General features: G+C 46.1%; 1 protein-coding gene across 3 annotated transcripts in view; it reads right to left on the bottom strand.

The window, feature by feature from the left end:
• Positions 1–1,636: 1,636 nt before the first annotated feature.
• LOC142063632 (broad substrate specificity ATP-binding cassette transporter ABCG2-like) overlaps positions 1,637–14,991 on the bottom strand; it is a 184,427-nt gene continuing 171,072 nt past the window's right edge. For all 3 annotated transcript variants that reach the window (XM_075107592.1, XM_075107594.1, XM_075107593.1), the window contains 12 exons: positions 13,526–13,678; positions 12,597–12,754; positions 11,336–11,487; positions 10,008–10,124; positions 8,883–9,148; positions 8,247–8,329; positions 7,784–7,873; positions 6,311–6,435; positions 5,793–5,947; positions 4,261–4,350; positions 2,955–3,067; positions 1,637–2,060 (listed from right to left, as the gene is read on the bottom strand). In XM_075107592.1, coding sequence (XP_074963693.1) covers positions 1,913–2,060; positions 2,955–3,067; positions 4,261–4,350; positions 5,793–5,947; positions 6,311–6,435; positions 7,784–7,873; positions 8,247–8,329; positions 8,883–9,148; positions 10,008–10,124; positions 11,336–11,487; positions 12,597–12,754; positions 13,526–13,678 — 1,650 coding nt within the window. In that variant the 3' untranslated portion in view covers positions 1,637–1,912. The remainder of the gene's footprint in view (positions 2,061–2,954; positions 3,068–4,260; positions 4,351–5,792; positions 5,948–6,310; positions 6,436–7,783; positions 7,874–8,246; positions 8,330–8,882; positions 9,149–10,007; positions 10,125–11,335; positions 11,488–12,596; positions 12,755–13,525; positions 13,679–14,991) is intronic.

The following is a 14,991-nucleotide window of genomic DNA, read 5'->3' as shown; positions in this document are numbered from 1 at the left end:
CCCAGCGCTTCACCACCCTCCGTGTAAAAAATTAATTACATCTAGCCTAAATCTTTCCTCCTTTAGTTTAAAACCATTTCCCTTGTCCTGTCACAACAGGCCTTGCTGAAGAGGCTGTCCCCATCTTACCCATAGCCCCCCTGTAAGTACTGGAAGGCCGCAACAAGGTCTCCCTGCAGCCTTCCCTCCCCCAGGCCGAACAGCCCCAACTCCCTCAGCCTGGCCCCGGAGCAGAGGGGCTCCAGCCCTCGGAGCATCTTTGTGGCCCCCTCCGGCCCCGCTCCAACAGGCCTGTGTCCTTGTGCTGAGGGCTCCAGCGCTGGAGGCGGCGCTGCAGGGGGGTCCCACCAGAGCGGGGCAGAGGGGCAGAACCCCCTCCCTCGCCCCGCTGCCCCCGATGCGGCCCAGGGGACAGGTGGCTTCTGGGCTGTGAGCGCACATTGCTGGGCCACGTCCAGCTTTTCACCCCCCGGCACCCGCACGTCCTTCTCTGCAGGGCTGCTCTCAATCCCTTCCTCCCCCAGCCTGTGCTGGTACCGCGGGTTGCCCCGACCCAGGGGCAGGATCTTCAATTTGGCCTTGTTGAACCTCATGGGGTTCTCCCAGGCCCACCCTTCAGCTTTTCCAGGGGAGCGAGGGCTTCAGCTGTGGGGACAAGCAAGAACAAACAGCCTTCATCGCAGTGGGAGGAGAAAGACACTGAGATGTAAAACGTGGCATGGGTTTACTTCTGTAACACAGAGTGAAGCAGCACAGAAAGAGCGTGGCTTGTGCTTGATGTGGCCACGCTGTCAGTTTGATTATTTCCCTCTTTCTCGCACCACAACTGAACCATTTATTGCAAGAGCACCAGGAGCACTTTCACACTGCAGGCCAGTGTCAAGGGCTGTTGCTTGCCTGGCCCTCACAAGCTAACTCTCTAGACTTGTGTTTGAGGACATCTTCCTTCGGCTTAGCTGGTCCGCTCCCATCTGAGGGTCTCTAATACAGCTGAAAAGCAGCTCCACTTTTGCTAACAATATGGTGAGCTGGCTTGCTACAGTTTCTCCTGCGGTGTCTGTGGTTAAGTGTTGCTGCAGTTGCCACAGGAGCATCTACACGGGTTTTTCAGTCCATAGAGTAAACAGCACTACATATAGGTGGTGCAGCTAAGCCCTGTCTGTTAAAAAGATCTGCCATTGCTAAGTATACAAATCTTTAAAGAAAAAAGAAAGGGAATTTCCTCCCCTCCTTTTAAGTAGTATATGCATTTTTTGCTGTTGGTGGGGGGTTTTGGGGGGGTTGGGGTGCTTAGGTTTTTTTTTACAGTATATATTTCTCACTTTTCTTAGATGAGATGTCTTCGACCACTGCTGTTTAGTTTTTAATCAAGCAAAAGTTGTTTATGCAAGTAGCTTCCACTGAGAAGCTACTAGTAGTGTAAGTGTTCTTGCTTGGCAAGGAGCGCTCACTCCCTGTACTGACTTCAAGCTCACACTGTGAACGGTCTCTGGCTCTCCTCAGATGTGACAGGCACTAACAAGGGGCAACATATCAATGCATAAATGCTCATACCATTTGTGATGGAGAGGTTCACATGTTCAAAGGAAAATATTTCCCTTCAAGCATTTCCTGTATAAGTTGGCCACAGAAGAAGAATGCTTTACAATATATATTTTGCTAGGTACCTAAGGAATTATGAGAATTATATTCTCTTACCAAAAAATCACTTATGCAATAGACATTCATGCATTTCTTCTTAAAAACCAAAATCATACAATCACGTGGAAATCATGCTCCAGAAACAAGGCAACAGGGTTCCCATCTGAAGTCCAGTAAAGTCAGTTGAAATCTTTCAGCAACCTCCAGTAGGCCTTAACAAGCTTTGCAATTTTAAGACAGGAGAAGCTGCAGAGCAAGGCAACGCAGGAGTCTACGTGAACTTTCTCATAAACCGGAGTTTAGCATAGGCAATGATGAGGAAGATAACAGTCATGCAGAAGAGAGCCACTACGTTTTCCCACATTGCCCAGTTGGTCGGTGAGATTCCTTGGCTGCACAGGTATGCTTCGCCAGAACACCTGCAGAAAAGCACGGGGCAGAAGCTGGTACTACTTTGTGGTGCAAGTCTTCAGGTAGTTACTTTTTTTCCTGTTCCACAAAGATTTTTCTACCCTCAACTCTGCAAAACAGGTGACAGAGTAACTTCATAACCTATGACTAAGAAAAGCCTATGGGACAAATCTAGATCTCCGGTTCTCATCATTTTCCAGTAGCATCCTACTTGTTCTTCACAGATAGCTGCCAATTTATGAGTAAACCTCAGAACCACGTTAAGCTGTCGTAAGAACAAAAGTATTGGTTTCACACAGCAATCGCTGGAGGTCCATAGCAGGGGTTTGGGGTCCGAAAGCTGTGGAAACAAGTGCTCTAGCACAGAGTAATCTCCGTTTGCCAACCTTCTAGCATGTGTCATGAAATACTTGCATGGCTACAGCTTAAGGTATTGATAAGAGTATTTCAAATGGGGCAGCAGTACTGGGAGATGGATACCTTGGTGCTCTGATGTATCTGCAGGGAGGCTAATATGTACAAACAAGCTCTGAGCAGCAGGCATGTTTCTGATCACAGGTCTACTGCTTCCCAACGACTTTGTAACTGTCCACATGTTTCCACCGCTAAGTGACCCTGGGTTTAAGAAAACTGATAAGCCAGGGCTAGGTTATCAAAAACAAAATTTAATTTAGCTCATCTGCCTATTTTTAGGAGTAAAAACTCTACATCCCTACTTCACTCTTGGGTAATTGTGAAGTTTTACTACATAATCCTAAAATACATTCTTTTGGGACATATTATCGACACTGGCCTGCGAGTGGTTATTCTGTGAATAATATAAACATTTGAAACAGTCAGGCTTCTCTTTAAGCAAGCCATCACAATTTGGGCCCAAGAACCACCCCAAGTTAGAGACTTACATTTCTCCTGAAATATCGGGGGGACAACTGCCCACATCTCCCACAGATGCTGTAACATTTGGATTCCTCCCACCACAGAAGTAGAGATCTCTGAACTCATTCACCTGAAGAGCCTAGGGAAAGAGGAGGACATCAGATTTTTTTACAGAGCTAGTGATTTTGGGTGCTAAAACTGAAACACCTCAAAGGAACTTGATTATTAGAAGACGCATCACCATTCTTGGAATCGTATATTTTTATTCTGCAGCTATTAATCAGTGCCTTTCTGAGGAACTGCTCCACGTTCTTATGTGCAGGATGGTTTGGTTTCTGAGTCTTTGGCTTCAAAGTTACATTTCAGTGATTTAGCCATGGGTTTCTGTCTTGCCAGCTACAAGTTCCTGTTCACCCACATTCACTTGGGTCAATGCAGACTCCCCAGCGCCAGCACACGGAGGCAGGTGGCACAGTCAGCCAAGGCAAGAGGGGAAGGGTTCCCTTGCACTGGCATCCTGGGCTAACTGCAATCTCAGGGGACACTTCCACATTCAGCAACTGATAAAATATCCCAGCAATAACCAAACAGGGAAGGTCTCACACATCCCCTCCCTCTCCCTGATCCTACCTTTCTCTTCCACTGTCGGTCAACATGGCCCTGCCCACACCACCCTGCACCAGCTCCAGCATTCACTTAACTCATTTTTGTTCAAAGGTAGGAAACTATTCCTCGCAAATAGGCTTGGCCAGTAGGAAGACAGGAGATGGAAGCACAACTCCCACCTGTGACCAGTGGGTCACCTGCTATGTCTAGTTACTGTGTTTCACGCAGCTGCACCCTTAGACTTCTGGTACCACAGACCCTTTTCAGAAATGGCAGTAAGTCATACTTCACTTCAGAGGAAGCCATGCGGAAGAGACACTCAGGTTTTATACTTTAATCAGTTGGACAGTCATTAACCTCAGACCAACCACCCAAACAGCAGTCTCTGGAAAGGCCACACAATATTTGACTTTATTCTAAACCACAGAGATCGACTATTCAGGCCAGGAATTAGCTCCTCACGGGACAGCTCGCTCTGCTACTGTCCAAGCAGCACGAATTTTGTGGCACAAAGGATTTGTTCAGTCTCAGTGACTTTCACCTCTCACACAGAGATTAACTTTGGCTTCCTTTTTAGAGTTGGCTGGTTTGTTCTTTTACCACGTCCATGCAAGGAAAGAAAACAAATCTGACTTTTAAGATAACTTAATTTATATTCAAAACCTCTCCAGGAACCAGAAGTGTAGCAACATTACTCACAGGAGACCGATGCTACTTTCTACTCACAGTGAGGCCGTATCGGGGGATGCTGAAGTACTTAAGCCAGTTCAACCAGCCCATTACAGAAGGGAGGTTTACTAAGAGGCCTGAAAAGATCTGAAATAGAACAGAAGAGACTAATGAGTCACAAACTCTGTTTACTGCAAACAATGCTGTTCCTGCACAGATATTGCAGTTGCACAGAGCTGCAGAGGCGCACTGAGATAGACAGACCTCCAGCTGCTGTTATCCCTGTGCCTACATGCATGAGGTTCAAACCTTGCAGCACTTCCAGCCAGCTGGCCCAACAGCACACCCAAGTACTCTAGTTAACTGCTTGCAAAGAGGTCGAAAGGTTTTCTACATCCACATGTGAGCTAAGAAGCATGCATGCTGACAGCTTCTTACTCTGGAGGACTGTGTCCTATGGTAGAGCTAGCCAGAGGCTAAAGGATGACTGGGAGATGAGGAAGTGGAGAAACAAGAAGGAAACCATGGGTACCCTTAAGGGCTGTTACTATTTCAGCTTCCTCCGCTGATCTACATCTTTTATCCGTTCTCTCTCACGCCTGGAACAATGTTCGCCCTTTTACTTCTTAGCATAATTGAACTTCATAGCTAAACGTGACGCTTCAGGCTGTGCTTCATCACAAGTGTTTTTGTGCCTGCCCTGCTGTCTTTCCAGCTGTGCATGTGCCATTCCTTATATACTGTGACTTTACTCAATGTACATCAGCTGCTCTTCGCTATGCATGCACACTTCACACCCACAGGAAGCCTCTGAAGCTATACACTATCACTCAGCTTATTGCAAAAAGCAGGTTAAGTTGCAAATCGAAGAACAAGGGATGTGGTGTAGGCGCAAGACCTGTATGCAGACAGCTACCAAGAACCACCTGACAGAAAGTACTTTTTACTCTAAGGTAACTTGGTAGGCCTCACAGTCAAGAAGTTTCATCACTAACATCATCTCTTTGAAAAAGAATTCACATCCCTTATCTGTGAGTAGACAAAATTCCTTTCTCTCACTTGCTGTCTTCATTAGAAGTCCCTGAAGAAGAGTATTGAAGTAATTTCTGGAACCCAAGGGCAATACTGAATTAAAATAAAGACAGGGTATGCTCTTGCTAATCTCACTGGGCAACAAAAATTAATGCAATAAAATCAATTGATCTAAAGTTTATTTCCTTTTAAATTATCTAGTTGATTACTTGGATTTCTAATACTGGAAATGCAAGATATTTTTTTTTTAAATCCATTTTTCTAAGGACAATTTTTTATAAAAAAACCAACTCCTTTTTGGGGCACACTGTTAGCAAAGCACTGGTGGCATCACACCTACTGAACTGTACCTAAGCAATGATTTGACCCTTAGATTACGAGTTTGACAGAAGTACATCTTTGACTACAGTGACAATAAAATCACCGGCATGGGGCCGATATGCTACTGGACCATGGATTCTCAGCCTGCTTAGGGCTGGCTCAACCCAGTCCTCTCAGCCTGTCTCAGCCACTTCCTCACCTCCACCAAACGAGCACATGCACCCTTATATACTTACTAGCATCAGGACAAAACAAATGGTGATGAGCAGATTGGCCACAGCCACCACATCCATCCCAGCACTGATAGCCAGAGACATGGCCGTGGCAGTGTACGACACCAGTATCAGGGTCAGCATGAAGAAGAAGAAGCGGCCTGCGACAGCTTGGTATCCTGTCAAAAAACAGAAAGGAAAGAGTCCGGTAAACAACCACATTATGAATCCCAGAGAGGTACCCTTGGGCTCCTATACAAGACCAGGAAAGCAGGAAGAAAGACCAAATTTGGAGTTGGCAGGAACTATGCGAGCTCCAAAGGCCCAAAGAGGACTACTGAAAGATGTGGTCAAGCAGGTCCCTCAGATTGCTGGTGTCTCTGCCCCTGCCCCAGAGTCCGCCGAAGTTATGATGCCAAGCACTCAGATCAGTTGAAGGTTCAACTAGTTTCATGTTATAGATAAAGGAATTAGACTCTGGCTAAGTCAGAAACCAAATGTGTTGGAAGATGGCAGGTTCAATGAAAGCATCAATTCTTTACCAATCATCCAGTAACTGATGCATGAGAATATGATGGCTGGAGCAGTTCTCATGGGCAGCAGATCTCCTATCATCAAGGCCAGGAAGTAGGCAGACACACGGTAATATCCACTGGTGTACTGATGGCTGCGAGGACAGGAAGGAGGGAGTTGTACAGGTTTAGAGGTTATCTAGGAAGCAGACTCAGCATGTGTGTGTGTCTGGTTTCTGCTCTCTCTACCACTGACACCTTCTCTATATGCAAGTTCCTTATTTTCTCTATGCTGTCGCTTCCCACACTGTGAAGTAAGGGCTGATCTACCTCACAGGCCCTGCAGCCATACTGAGCGCCCTCCAAGGAAAGCAAATGAAAGGCTATGTGACTGCTAAGTAACATATTGGAAGAAAGCTCCTAAATCTCTTTTCAAAAAGAATTATTCTTAACACAAGATTATGGGAAAGTATTAGACTGCTATTAGCTGGAGGAACACTTCATCCACAGCTAACTCATACAGCTGCTTCCAGGCAAGAAGGAATGATACCCAACAATGGGAAGGCAGCTTTAGGACATCAATTCACCTCCAGTTCACAGGGCAATTAAATGTCATTATGACTGTTTTGCTGCTTAATGGAGCTCATGAAAAGATGCTTTAATTGGTGAGGTGCCAAAATCCCCACCGACACAGCTAGTAAGCTAAGCTGGTAAGCAGGGCAGACTGGCCAGAAATGTCAGTGTCAGGGAGATTTGCTCCTGAGCAGCTGTTAGGGGCAATATTAGGCTGCTCTGAGCAACCTGTGGGTGGACATGTGTATTCCAGGCATAAATCTCCAATTTCGTCTTTACTGCATAGGATCTGCCTCTTGCCCTTTCATACCATGAGCTGGAGGCTATTCCATACTACATTTGCAACATCTATGCATATATACATGTGTGTATATAATAGATACACACATTCACATACATACACATACAAACACATATACATATATATATAGACAGAGATGTGCTTGATTATTAGGGAGCTCCTGTAAGCCAGCCAGCAGCCCTCTTCATCTGAGCATCCCTTGCGAAGCTTTTCCAAGATCTCTCCCTTCATCTTTGCGCAGTTTTACCACTTTAGGATCATTCCAAGACAGAGTTTCAACCCTGTCAGCAAGAGGGACGACAGGGTTCACAGTCTGCAGGATTCACATGCAGACTTCAAAAACAGCTGTTACCAAACGTGGGCAGGAAAAGCGCTTCTCAATAAACTGTGATACAGCAAGCAAGTAAAAGCACTTTATTTCTCCCCTCCTTCTCCCAACTCTTTGCATTTCAGCTCCCTGCTCTACAGATCAATTTAGCATTACTGTTACAACCTGATGTTGCAAGGGACCAGTCAAGACTTTGGAGGAAATAGTTTTGACTTTGGAGGAAATGGTTTTGTTTAGCCTGTAAGATTCTTGCCCCGCGTCATTCCAGGGTATGAGACAGTCTAAGTGCCTCACTACTTACACAAATAGTTTCTTGTCTCTGATGAACAGCTCAATTGCAGAGACACTGGAAAAACACTGGTTTGTGGTGACAAAAAACAAGGATCCAACCCTAGAAGGCAAAAAAAAACCCCAGTCAAAAAGTCTAGATTAACACTGGCAGCCTCAGATATCACTGTACCATCAAATCAGTGCTCTTCTGTCTCTGTTCACAGAATGGAGATATTTAATTGTGCTACTGTAGATCTTAGCTGTAAAACCAGGTTTATTCCTTTATCTTCCCTTTCACATCTCCTGTGTACATATGTGTGAGCCCCACAGAACTGCAGTCCCCTTAGGGCCTCCGGCAACAACGTGCTGCAGCACAGTGAGGCTTCTGAACCCAACCCTCCTCTGTGGTCCAAGTGGGTCCCAAGGCCTTCCCTGGGGCTGAAACTGTCTGCTATAGATAGAAAAATGAGCAAAGCCGCGGCCTTCCAACTTACCGATTCTGAATGCCACTTCGATCCAATTTTACACCGAAAAAGATAGCACCCACAACCAAGGCTAGAATTATGGTCACTGCAATCTAGAAGTGGAAAGAAAGGGAGAAGGGAGTCCTTCAGATAAGTAAATAGGGACAAACTTATTATTGAGGCATATGCGGGGTTTAAGATTCACACCTGCCTAAAACTCTACTGTTGTGAGTCAAAGTATACCTATGAGACACACAATTAAAAGCTTTATGGCAAATCTTCTGAGTTTATCCTCTTCACCTTTCTCCTTCCTCTGATCTTCTTTGGCTGGGAAAGATTAGAAGCACACTCAAAGAATAACCCAGCTTACAGTTTCAAGTGAGGCACAAAATTAACGTCACCCTAGAAGCTCCCCATGTGAATCAGAGAATGGAGCATTTCCCCCCACTCCCCAACCTTCAGTGCAGTCGTGCTTATCTAAACTAAAATGGAGGTATTTTTCAAAGGCAACAAAGGTAGTTGGGCATCTCACTACACTTCAGTGGCAGTGGCACGGGATTTTGCCATTTCCCGAGCCGCCTTTGAAAAGAAAAGTCCATCCTTCAAACCGCAGATGGTGGGACTGGGAGCAGAGGGAGTGTGAGACTTTTAGCAGTTGTTACCTACTTGTGCAACGGAGGCCTGTGGGTTCCTGATGAGGTTTTTCAGGGAACGCTTGGACACCCAGTACAGCTGGGTGAGGAATCCATTTGCATAGGTGATCTCATGCCCCTGCTTGGATTCTCTCTGCTTGCTTCCCCGTCCAAGCTCCACTTTCCCTAGTGCTTCCTTTGTGTTGTGATACAGGCTGGAGTTGAGATATTTCTGGTGCAGTACATCTACCACACTGCTGTCCACGTTATCTTCTGCCTCTCCATTTTCACTGCTGACCTCTGAGTGAGAAAGACAAGATATGGCTTGTGATTCCCCATGAACCCTACCTTCAGGCGTGGTCCATGCACATGCTCAGCCATTTTGGAGGCTGAATAAAAAAATAAACAGGAATGCCCAGAGAATTGGAATTGTTCAAGCCTTAGCTCTGAGCTTAGGAGGCTAGCTTGAGTGAGAGGGTTTCCCTACAGTTTTAATCAAACCTAGCTAGTCTGCCTGTCCTTTGTGGCACAAAAATGGCCATATTCTTAGAATGAGGCACCAGAAAACCTTTGTTTCACTGAATTTTGCGGAAATCAATGTTTGCGCTGATCCATTTCCCCATCCCCAAAAAGCACCATTATGAAAACTTCCCTTATAATCCTTCAGTCATGCATATGCTACAGCATCCCCAGACAAATGTTTCTCAACATTTCACTCACTATATTGTTAGAGTTTATTCTCTAATCTAGTTCCAATCTTTCTCACTGCCCTGTAAATCCTTTACTCCTTTGCTTATTCACCCTGTCCACTCTGCAGCAGCCTTTTATGTGAGTGAAAACTTCTGTCTTCTCAGCTGTCTGTTGAGACTAAGCAATTCTACTTCTTCAGTCTTTCCCACATTGGTTTTTTAAATTACTGATTTTTGTCACTGCTCTCCTATATTACTGAAGGAGGAAAAAAATCCTTTTAAAAGTTTTCTGAGCTCTTTAAAGAAGTCTAAAGGAAAATATATCTATTTGTAGGAAAAATAAAAAGATAATGAAGCTGGATTCCTCCAGCCCTTAGACTGGAGGAAACCCAGAGGATAAAAGCTTGCCATCACCACATACAACTTCCCTTCTACGGCAGCCGGCAGTGGATTTCTCCTGCACAATTTACCTTTTCCTTTGTCCACAGGTCTGTGATCCTCCTTGCTTGCTGCCACAGCTGTTGAATCACCATTTATGATATCAAGGAAGAAGTCAGCTGGATTGTTGAAGGGTTCACATTCATATCCTTAAAAAAAAAAAAAAAACAAAACCACAAATGCAGCATGTTTGTATTGCACAGAGCACGGCTTGGAAGGTCAGGTCTAATCCTATATCACTCTTCCACAACCCTATTGCAAGAAAACTTCACTGCTTTCCATGAGCATTAGTTTACAGCAGCAGAATTTAGGATTTAGGAGAAGGTGAATCTGAAGTATCTATACAGGGCTTCAAAGTTGCTTATTCTCCCCTGATTTCAGGTGAGAAATCTGAATTTGCTTCTACACAGTTCAGCACGGACAACTCCTACCAGTGCTGTTCAACCACATGCCACTCTGAAAGACACAGTTCCTCAGTAGCGGCTGCTGGACATCTGCTCTACAGCCTCAGGTGCTTGCTCTAGAAGCTCAATTCTTGCTTTTATTTCCATGGTCACAAGGAAGAGGAAGGGCTGTGCAAGAGTGACTTCTTATAATATGGTCCTAGCTATGGGACGAGGAAGAAAGGGTGGGGGGAGAAGGGCGGAAGCAAGGATGCTTATTCTATAGCTTTTCTGTGAGAAAATAAGTGACGTGGGATGCTAAGAGGAGGAGTAGAAGCAGTGAGATTGGTTAAAGCATCTCCCTTAAAGCCAGGGAAAGCTTACAATCCAATGTGTCCATGGCTGCATCTAGACTAGATTGGGAAATTCACTCCACATTCTCTGTCCATTATAGTCAGAACCACCCCCACCACCCCCTGCTTACTTGGAGAGGGGGCAGCCACCCAACGGTGCAGTTATTAACCCATTTTAAAACACGCCATGATTTTGTCCTCTCGGTCGCCCACCTGCATTCAGACTAGAGCAGACTCCTGGATCAGCCCCCACAGATTGCTGCCAATCTGCAGGCTGTGGTTCAAAACCCACCGGTCTGCCACCTACGCCTGGCAGAACTACAGGCAGCACCTTGTCTGTTGTGCGTCGTGCTCCTAAATGTCAAAGCAATTCTGGGGTTTTGCCCTGACACAAGGCAAAACAAAGGCAGGAGAGAGCCATGCTCTGCGTTGTCTGCAAAATTTCATTTTTATCATTTTGTTTTTTTCCTGTTCTAACATAACACTGCTCAGACTGTATGTGTACAGCCTCCAGTATCCTAGTGATAAAATAGCACAGGACTGTGTTCCAGTGCTAGGGTAAGAATCTAGCCACAGATTAAACCCATTAGCCAGTTGCCTTTACTCTTGGTACAGAAGACTTACCAATAGAACTGAAGTACTCCAGGGCCTGCTTTGCAGGCCCATGGTACAGCACCTTTCCCAAGGCTAGTAATGTCAGACTGTCGAACAGCTTGAATATGGAATAGCGGGGCTGATGGATGGAAAATATAATGGTTCGCCCTCTTCTTGAGAGCCTGAAATAAAAACAAAACATCTCTCAAAGACACCACACTTTACATTTCAGAAAGGTCATGTTAACCCAAGTGAAAAATAAGTATCCAAATCCAAGACAAATACTTGTCACCTTCCCAGGCTCTCCGCTCAGAAAAGCTGTAGCTCCCCCTTCTCTGTCGCTGTGTCAGATGCTGCCTGCAAGACCTTCAAGACAGCACCCATCACTACAAGCAACCGTCATTGCAGTCCAGGCAGACAAAGTACAATGTTGTCTGTAGCTAGCAAAGGTTGAGGCCACAGCTGTGTATCAACCCTCCTTACGTGTTTTCTATACCAGGCTTCAACTGGGCTGACTGGAAGGGTCTTACTGCACTCAATGGCAGTAGCAGGCTTTACATAGCAGGCTGTGGAAGTTTGGCCAGCTGAGATTTCTCTTAGCTCTTCTGCTGAAGATGTTCTCTCTAGAAAAGTCAAAACTAGTTTTCCTTCAGGTTTGTCAGCTGTTGTTTCGAGTGCTTTAGCACAGTGATGCCCAACAAGTATCCTTGCCAATCAAAGACCTCTATCCACAAACAGCAGAGCAAAATGTCCCCCTAGGCAAAACCAGACAACATGCTGCAAACCCAGGAGGAGGGTTAGGAACTCGTTCTCATTTAATAAGCCTTGTTTGGTCCTCTTTGTACCAGATGACAGTTCATCTCCAAAACATAATGGGCACTGAGGGTAAATCTGCAGGTGAAGTCTGTTCTGAGTTCAAGGCCATTGCCAGACTGGAGGAAGAGACTTTGTAACAGAGTCAGCTGGAAGGCCAAGAAATTACGATTACAAGGCCTGACCTCCCAGTCCACCCCTCTTTGTGGCAAAGGGAAACTGTCCAAGCTACGTCTGCTTTTTGGGCTCCAATCCAATGCTTGCTGTGGAAAGATTCCCATCAACTTCAGCAGGCTCCGGGCAAGACCCAAATAAATAATTTACTACCACTTCTGAGCCTACTTGTCTAGCTTTTTTTTTTTTTAAAAAAAATAATAATCAAAAAAGCACTGTAGCTACTCAGTCATAACAGCATTCCTTTTTTTACTAATGAGCTGACAACAAAACTGCAGCACAGCCCTGAAGAACTGACTCTTACTTCTTCAAGAGGATGAGGACTGCATTGGCTGTGCTGGCATCAAGGCCAGTTGTTGGCTCATCCAGAAAAAGGACTGGTGGCTCTGTGATGAGCTCCATCCCAATGTTGGTTCTCTTCCGTTCCCCTCCAGACACTCCCCGGATCAATTCGGTTCCTACCTACAAGCAGAAGAAATCAAGTATTTGCAACAAGACCATGCACCTGGTCAGCGCATGCTCTGGAGTTCAGGGCTCTCCACACTCAGAAGCCCTTTTCACTTTCAGAGCCCCATTAGTGAACTCTAGGGCCAGCAGATGATGATGGGTCTGACTCGGTGCGAGGGACTGCGTAGCAGTAAGCAGAGCCTGATTTTCAGAGGTACCAGGCACCTTACGATTTCAGGGAACGAGGATGACACTGACAAGGAAGAGCCAGAACGAAGCCACAACAGTCAGAGGTGGCATTGGTGTTCAGGAATGCCTTTTGCTGGTAGCTCAGCAGCGGCTCAAGAGTGGGGTAAATAAAATCAAAGTAAAGCAAGAGTGAAAATGCTGCTGGGAGGAACAAGCTCCGCACAGAACTCAATCGCAGCCCAGCTTTCCATCCCTCACAGCTTTCAGCACAGTAAACAATTTCCCTGTCTTGTCCCACAAAGCCAGGAAGTGACTGAGCAGCTTTCCGAGGTGCTATGACTAGGCAACTTTTTCCCCTCTGAACTTATACAACATGCTGGACATGGTCCAAAAACCTTCCCCTTTTAGTAGCAAATACACATACCTCTTTCCAAGCTACCTCCTAAGCTGGAGACTGATTTCTTGCGTGCAGTATGGTTTAGTCAGGTTCCTGCTTAAGCTCGGCGCAGCGGCACTACGTACGCCATACTGCGCAGAGCAAGTAGTGCAGTTTCCAGAGGCAGCATGACTTCTGAGAAAGGTATTCTCGCTGCTCACCTTAGCATCAGCCACTTTGCTTAATCCCAGCTCGCTGATTATCTGGGTGACTCGCTCCTCCTTCTCTTTAACACTGATGGAGCTGGGAAGTCGCAGGGCAGCAGAGAAGTGCAGGTTCTCCCTCACGGTCATTGTTCCCATGACAACATCATCCTGAAAGCAGTACAAATGGACAGTTGGAAAGCCTCCTTCTCAGTTACCTGACCGGGCACCGGACTCCCTGTATTGGCAGTTGCTGGATAAGCTGTTTGTGGACAATGGTGGAAACTGGACTGAGGGACAACCCCTGCTTCAAAACTTACATGACACAAAATTCAAGGTCACTCAGTAGCAGTTAAGGGGAGAACGCAGCTCTGCAGGCTCCCAGCTTACACCAAGCACCACCTCAGCCTGCTTTCAGGCTCAGGAGTTCAAGTGCAGACTACCATTTTGTAGTGGACATGCATTTTCCTTACCAGCCAAAGGGAGACAGAGCAGGTAGCTGGTTTTGTGAGGAGTTAAACTTCTGCCAGTCCAGCTGAAGCCAGCAGACATTGCTAGTGCTCAGTGTTCAAGGCAGAGGCACTCAGGGAATCACGGAAGTCAGCTCCGTTCCCAGTTACAAGCTGTGGTCTAGAGCACCCGCCGAGCTCAGCTGCCAACAAGCAGCTCTCCCCAGCTCCTCACTGACAGCAGCTCCTCAGAGAAACAAGAGTATTGCACCAAGATGCTCCTGATTTTTCCCATGTCTCAACTATCTATAACTCAGGCACAAGACCTTATTCTAAGGGCTATCCCTTTTGAAAAGCTTCATTCATGTGCATGGTGAGTAAGAATCAAATCTATCCAGCTGACAAAAATCTGGGCAGCCTACACCAGCCTGTAACAACCATGAGCCAAACAGAGTTGATGTCAGGTCCATCCAGAGCAACACGCCTCTCCATCAGCCCTGCATTGATATTCGAGCTAATTCTGCATCCCACCATACATTGGGAGAAGGGCTGCAACACTGGGCAGCTGCTGGGAAATATGCCTGTTAATCGGGAACCTTTCAAATCTAGTGCCCTTTTGGAAGACACAGCCCCAAAGCTGCAGATTCTCGCCTGCTTTGGGACTCCTACACCAGATGTAGCTGATCAGTAGCACAAAGGATGTGCCAGCCAACCATGTTTGGCGCTGGAGTTAACAGAGGAATACTGAATGTGCTGCTGTGTGTATGTGACAGATTACTCAGGGTGTAGTGTTATGATAAACTGGCTTTGCTGCCAAAGCAGGATTAGGTATTTCCTACCATCATTTCCCTCCCCGCACACCCTCAGTCTCTCACCCTCTCCACCCTCAGACCCACCAGTACTATTGGGGCATCAGATTAGAAACTAAACTGTGAATTTAAGCTACCTTAATACCAAACATAACAGACTGTGGCATGACACCCTCACTTGCAAGGCATGAGTGGAGAGACCGCCGACAGTTTTATAGGGATAACA

The sequence above is a fragment of the Phalacrocorax aristotelis genome, chromosome 12 (genome assembly GCF_949628215.1).
Source record: "Phalacrocorax aristotelis chromosome 12, bGulAri2.1, whole genome shotgun sequence".
NCBI classification, from domain to species: domain Eukaryota; kingdom Metazoa; phylum Chordata; class Aves; order Suliformes; family Phalacrocoracidae; genus Phalacrocorax; species Phalacrocorax aristotelis.
The sequence above is the reverse complement of the archived record's forward strand: the minus strand, read 5'-3'. Positions and strand labels throughout refer to the sequence as shown.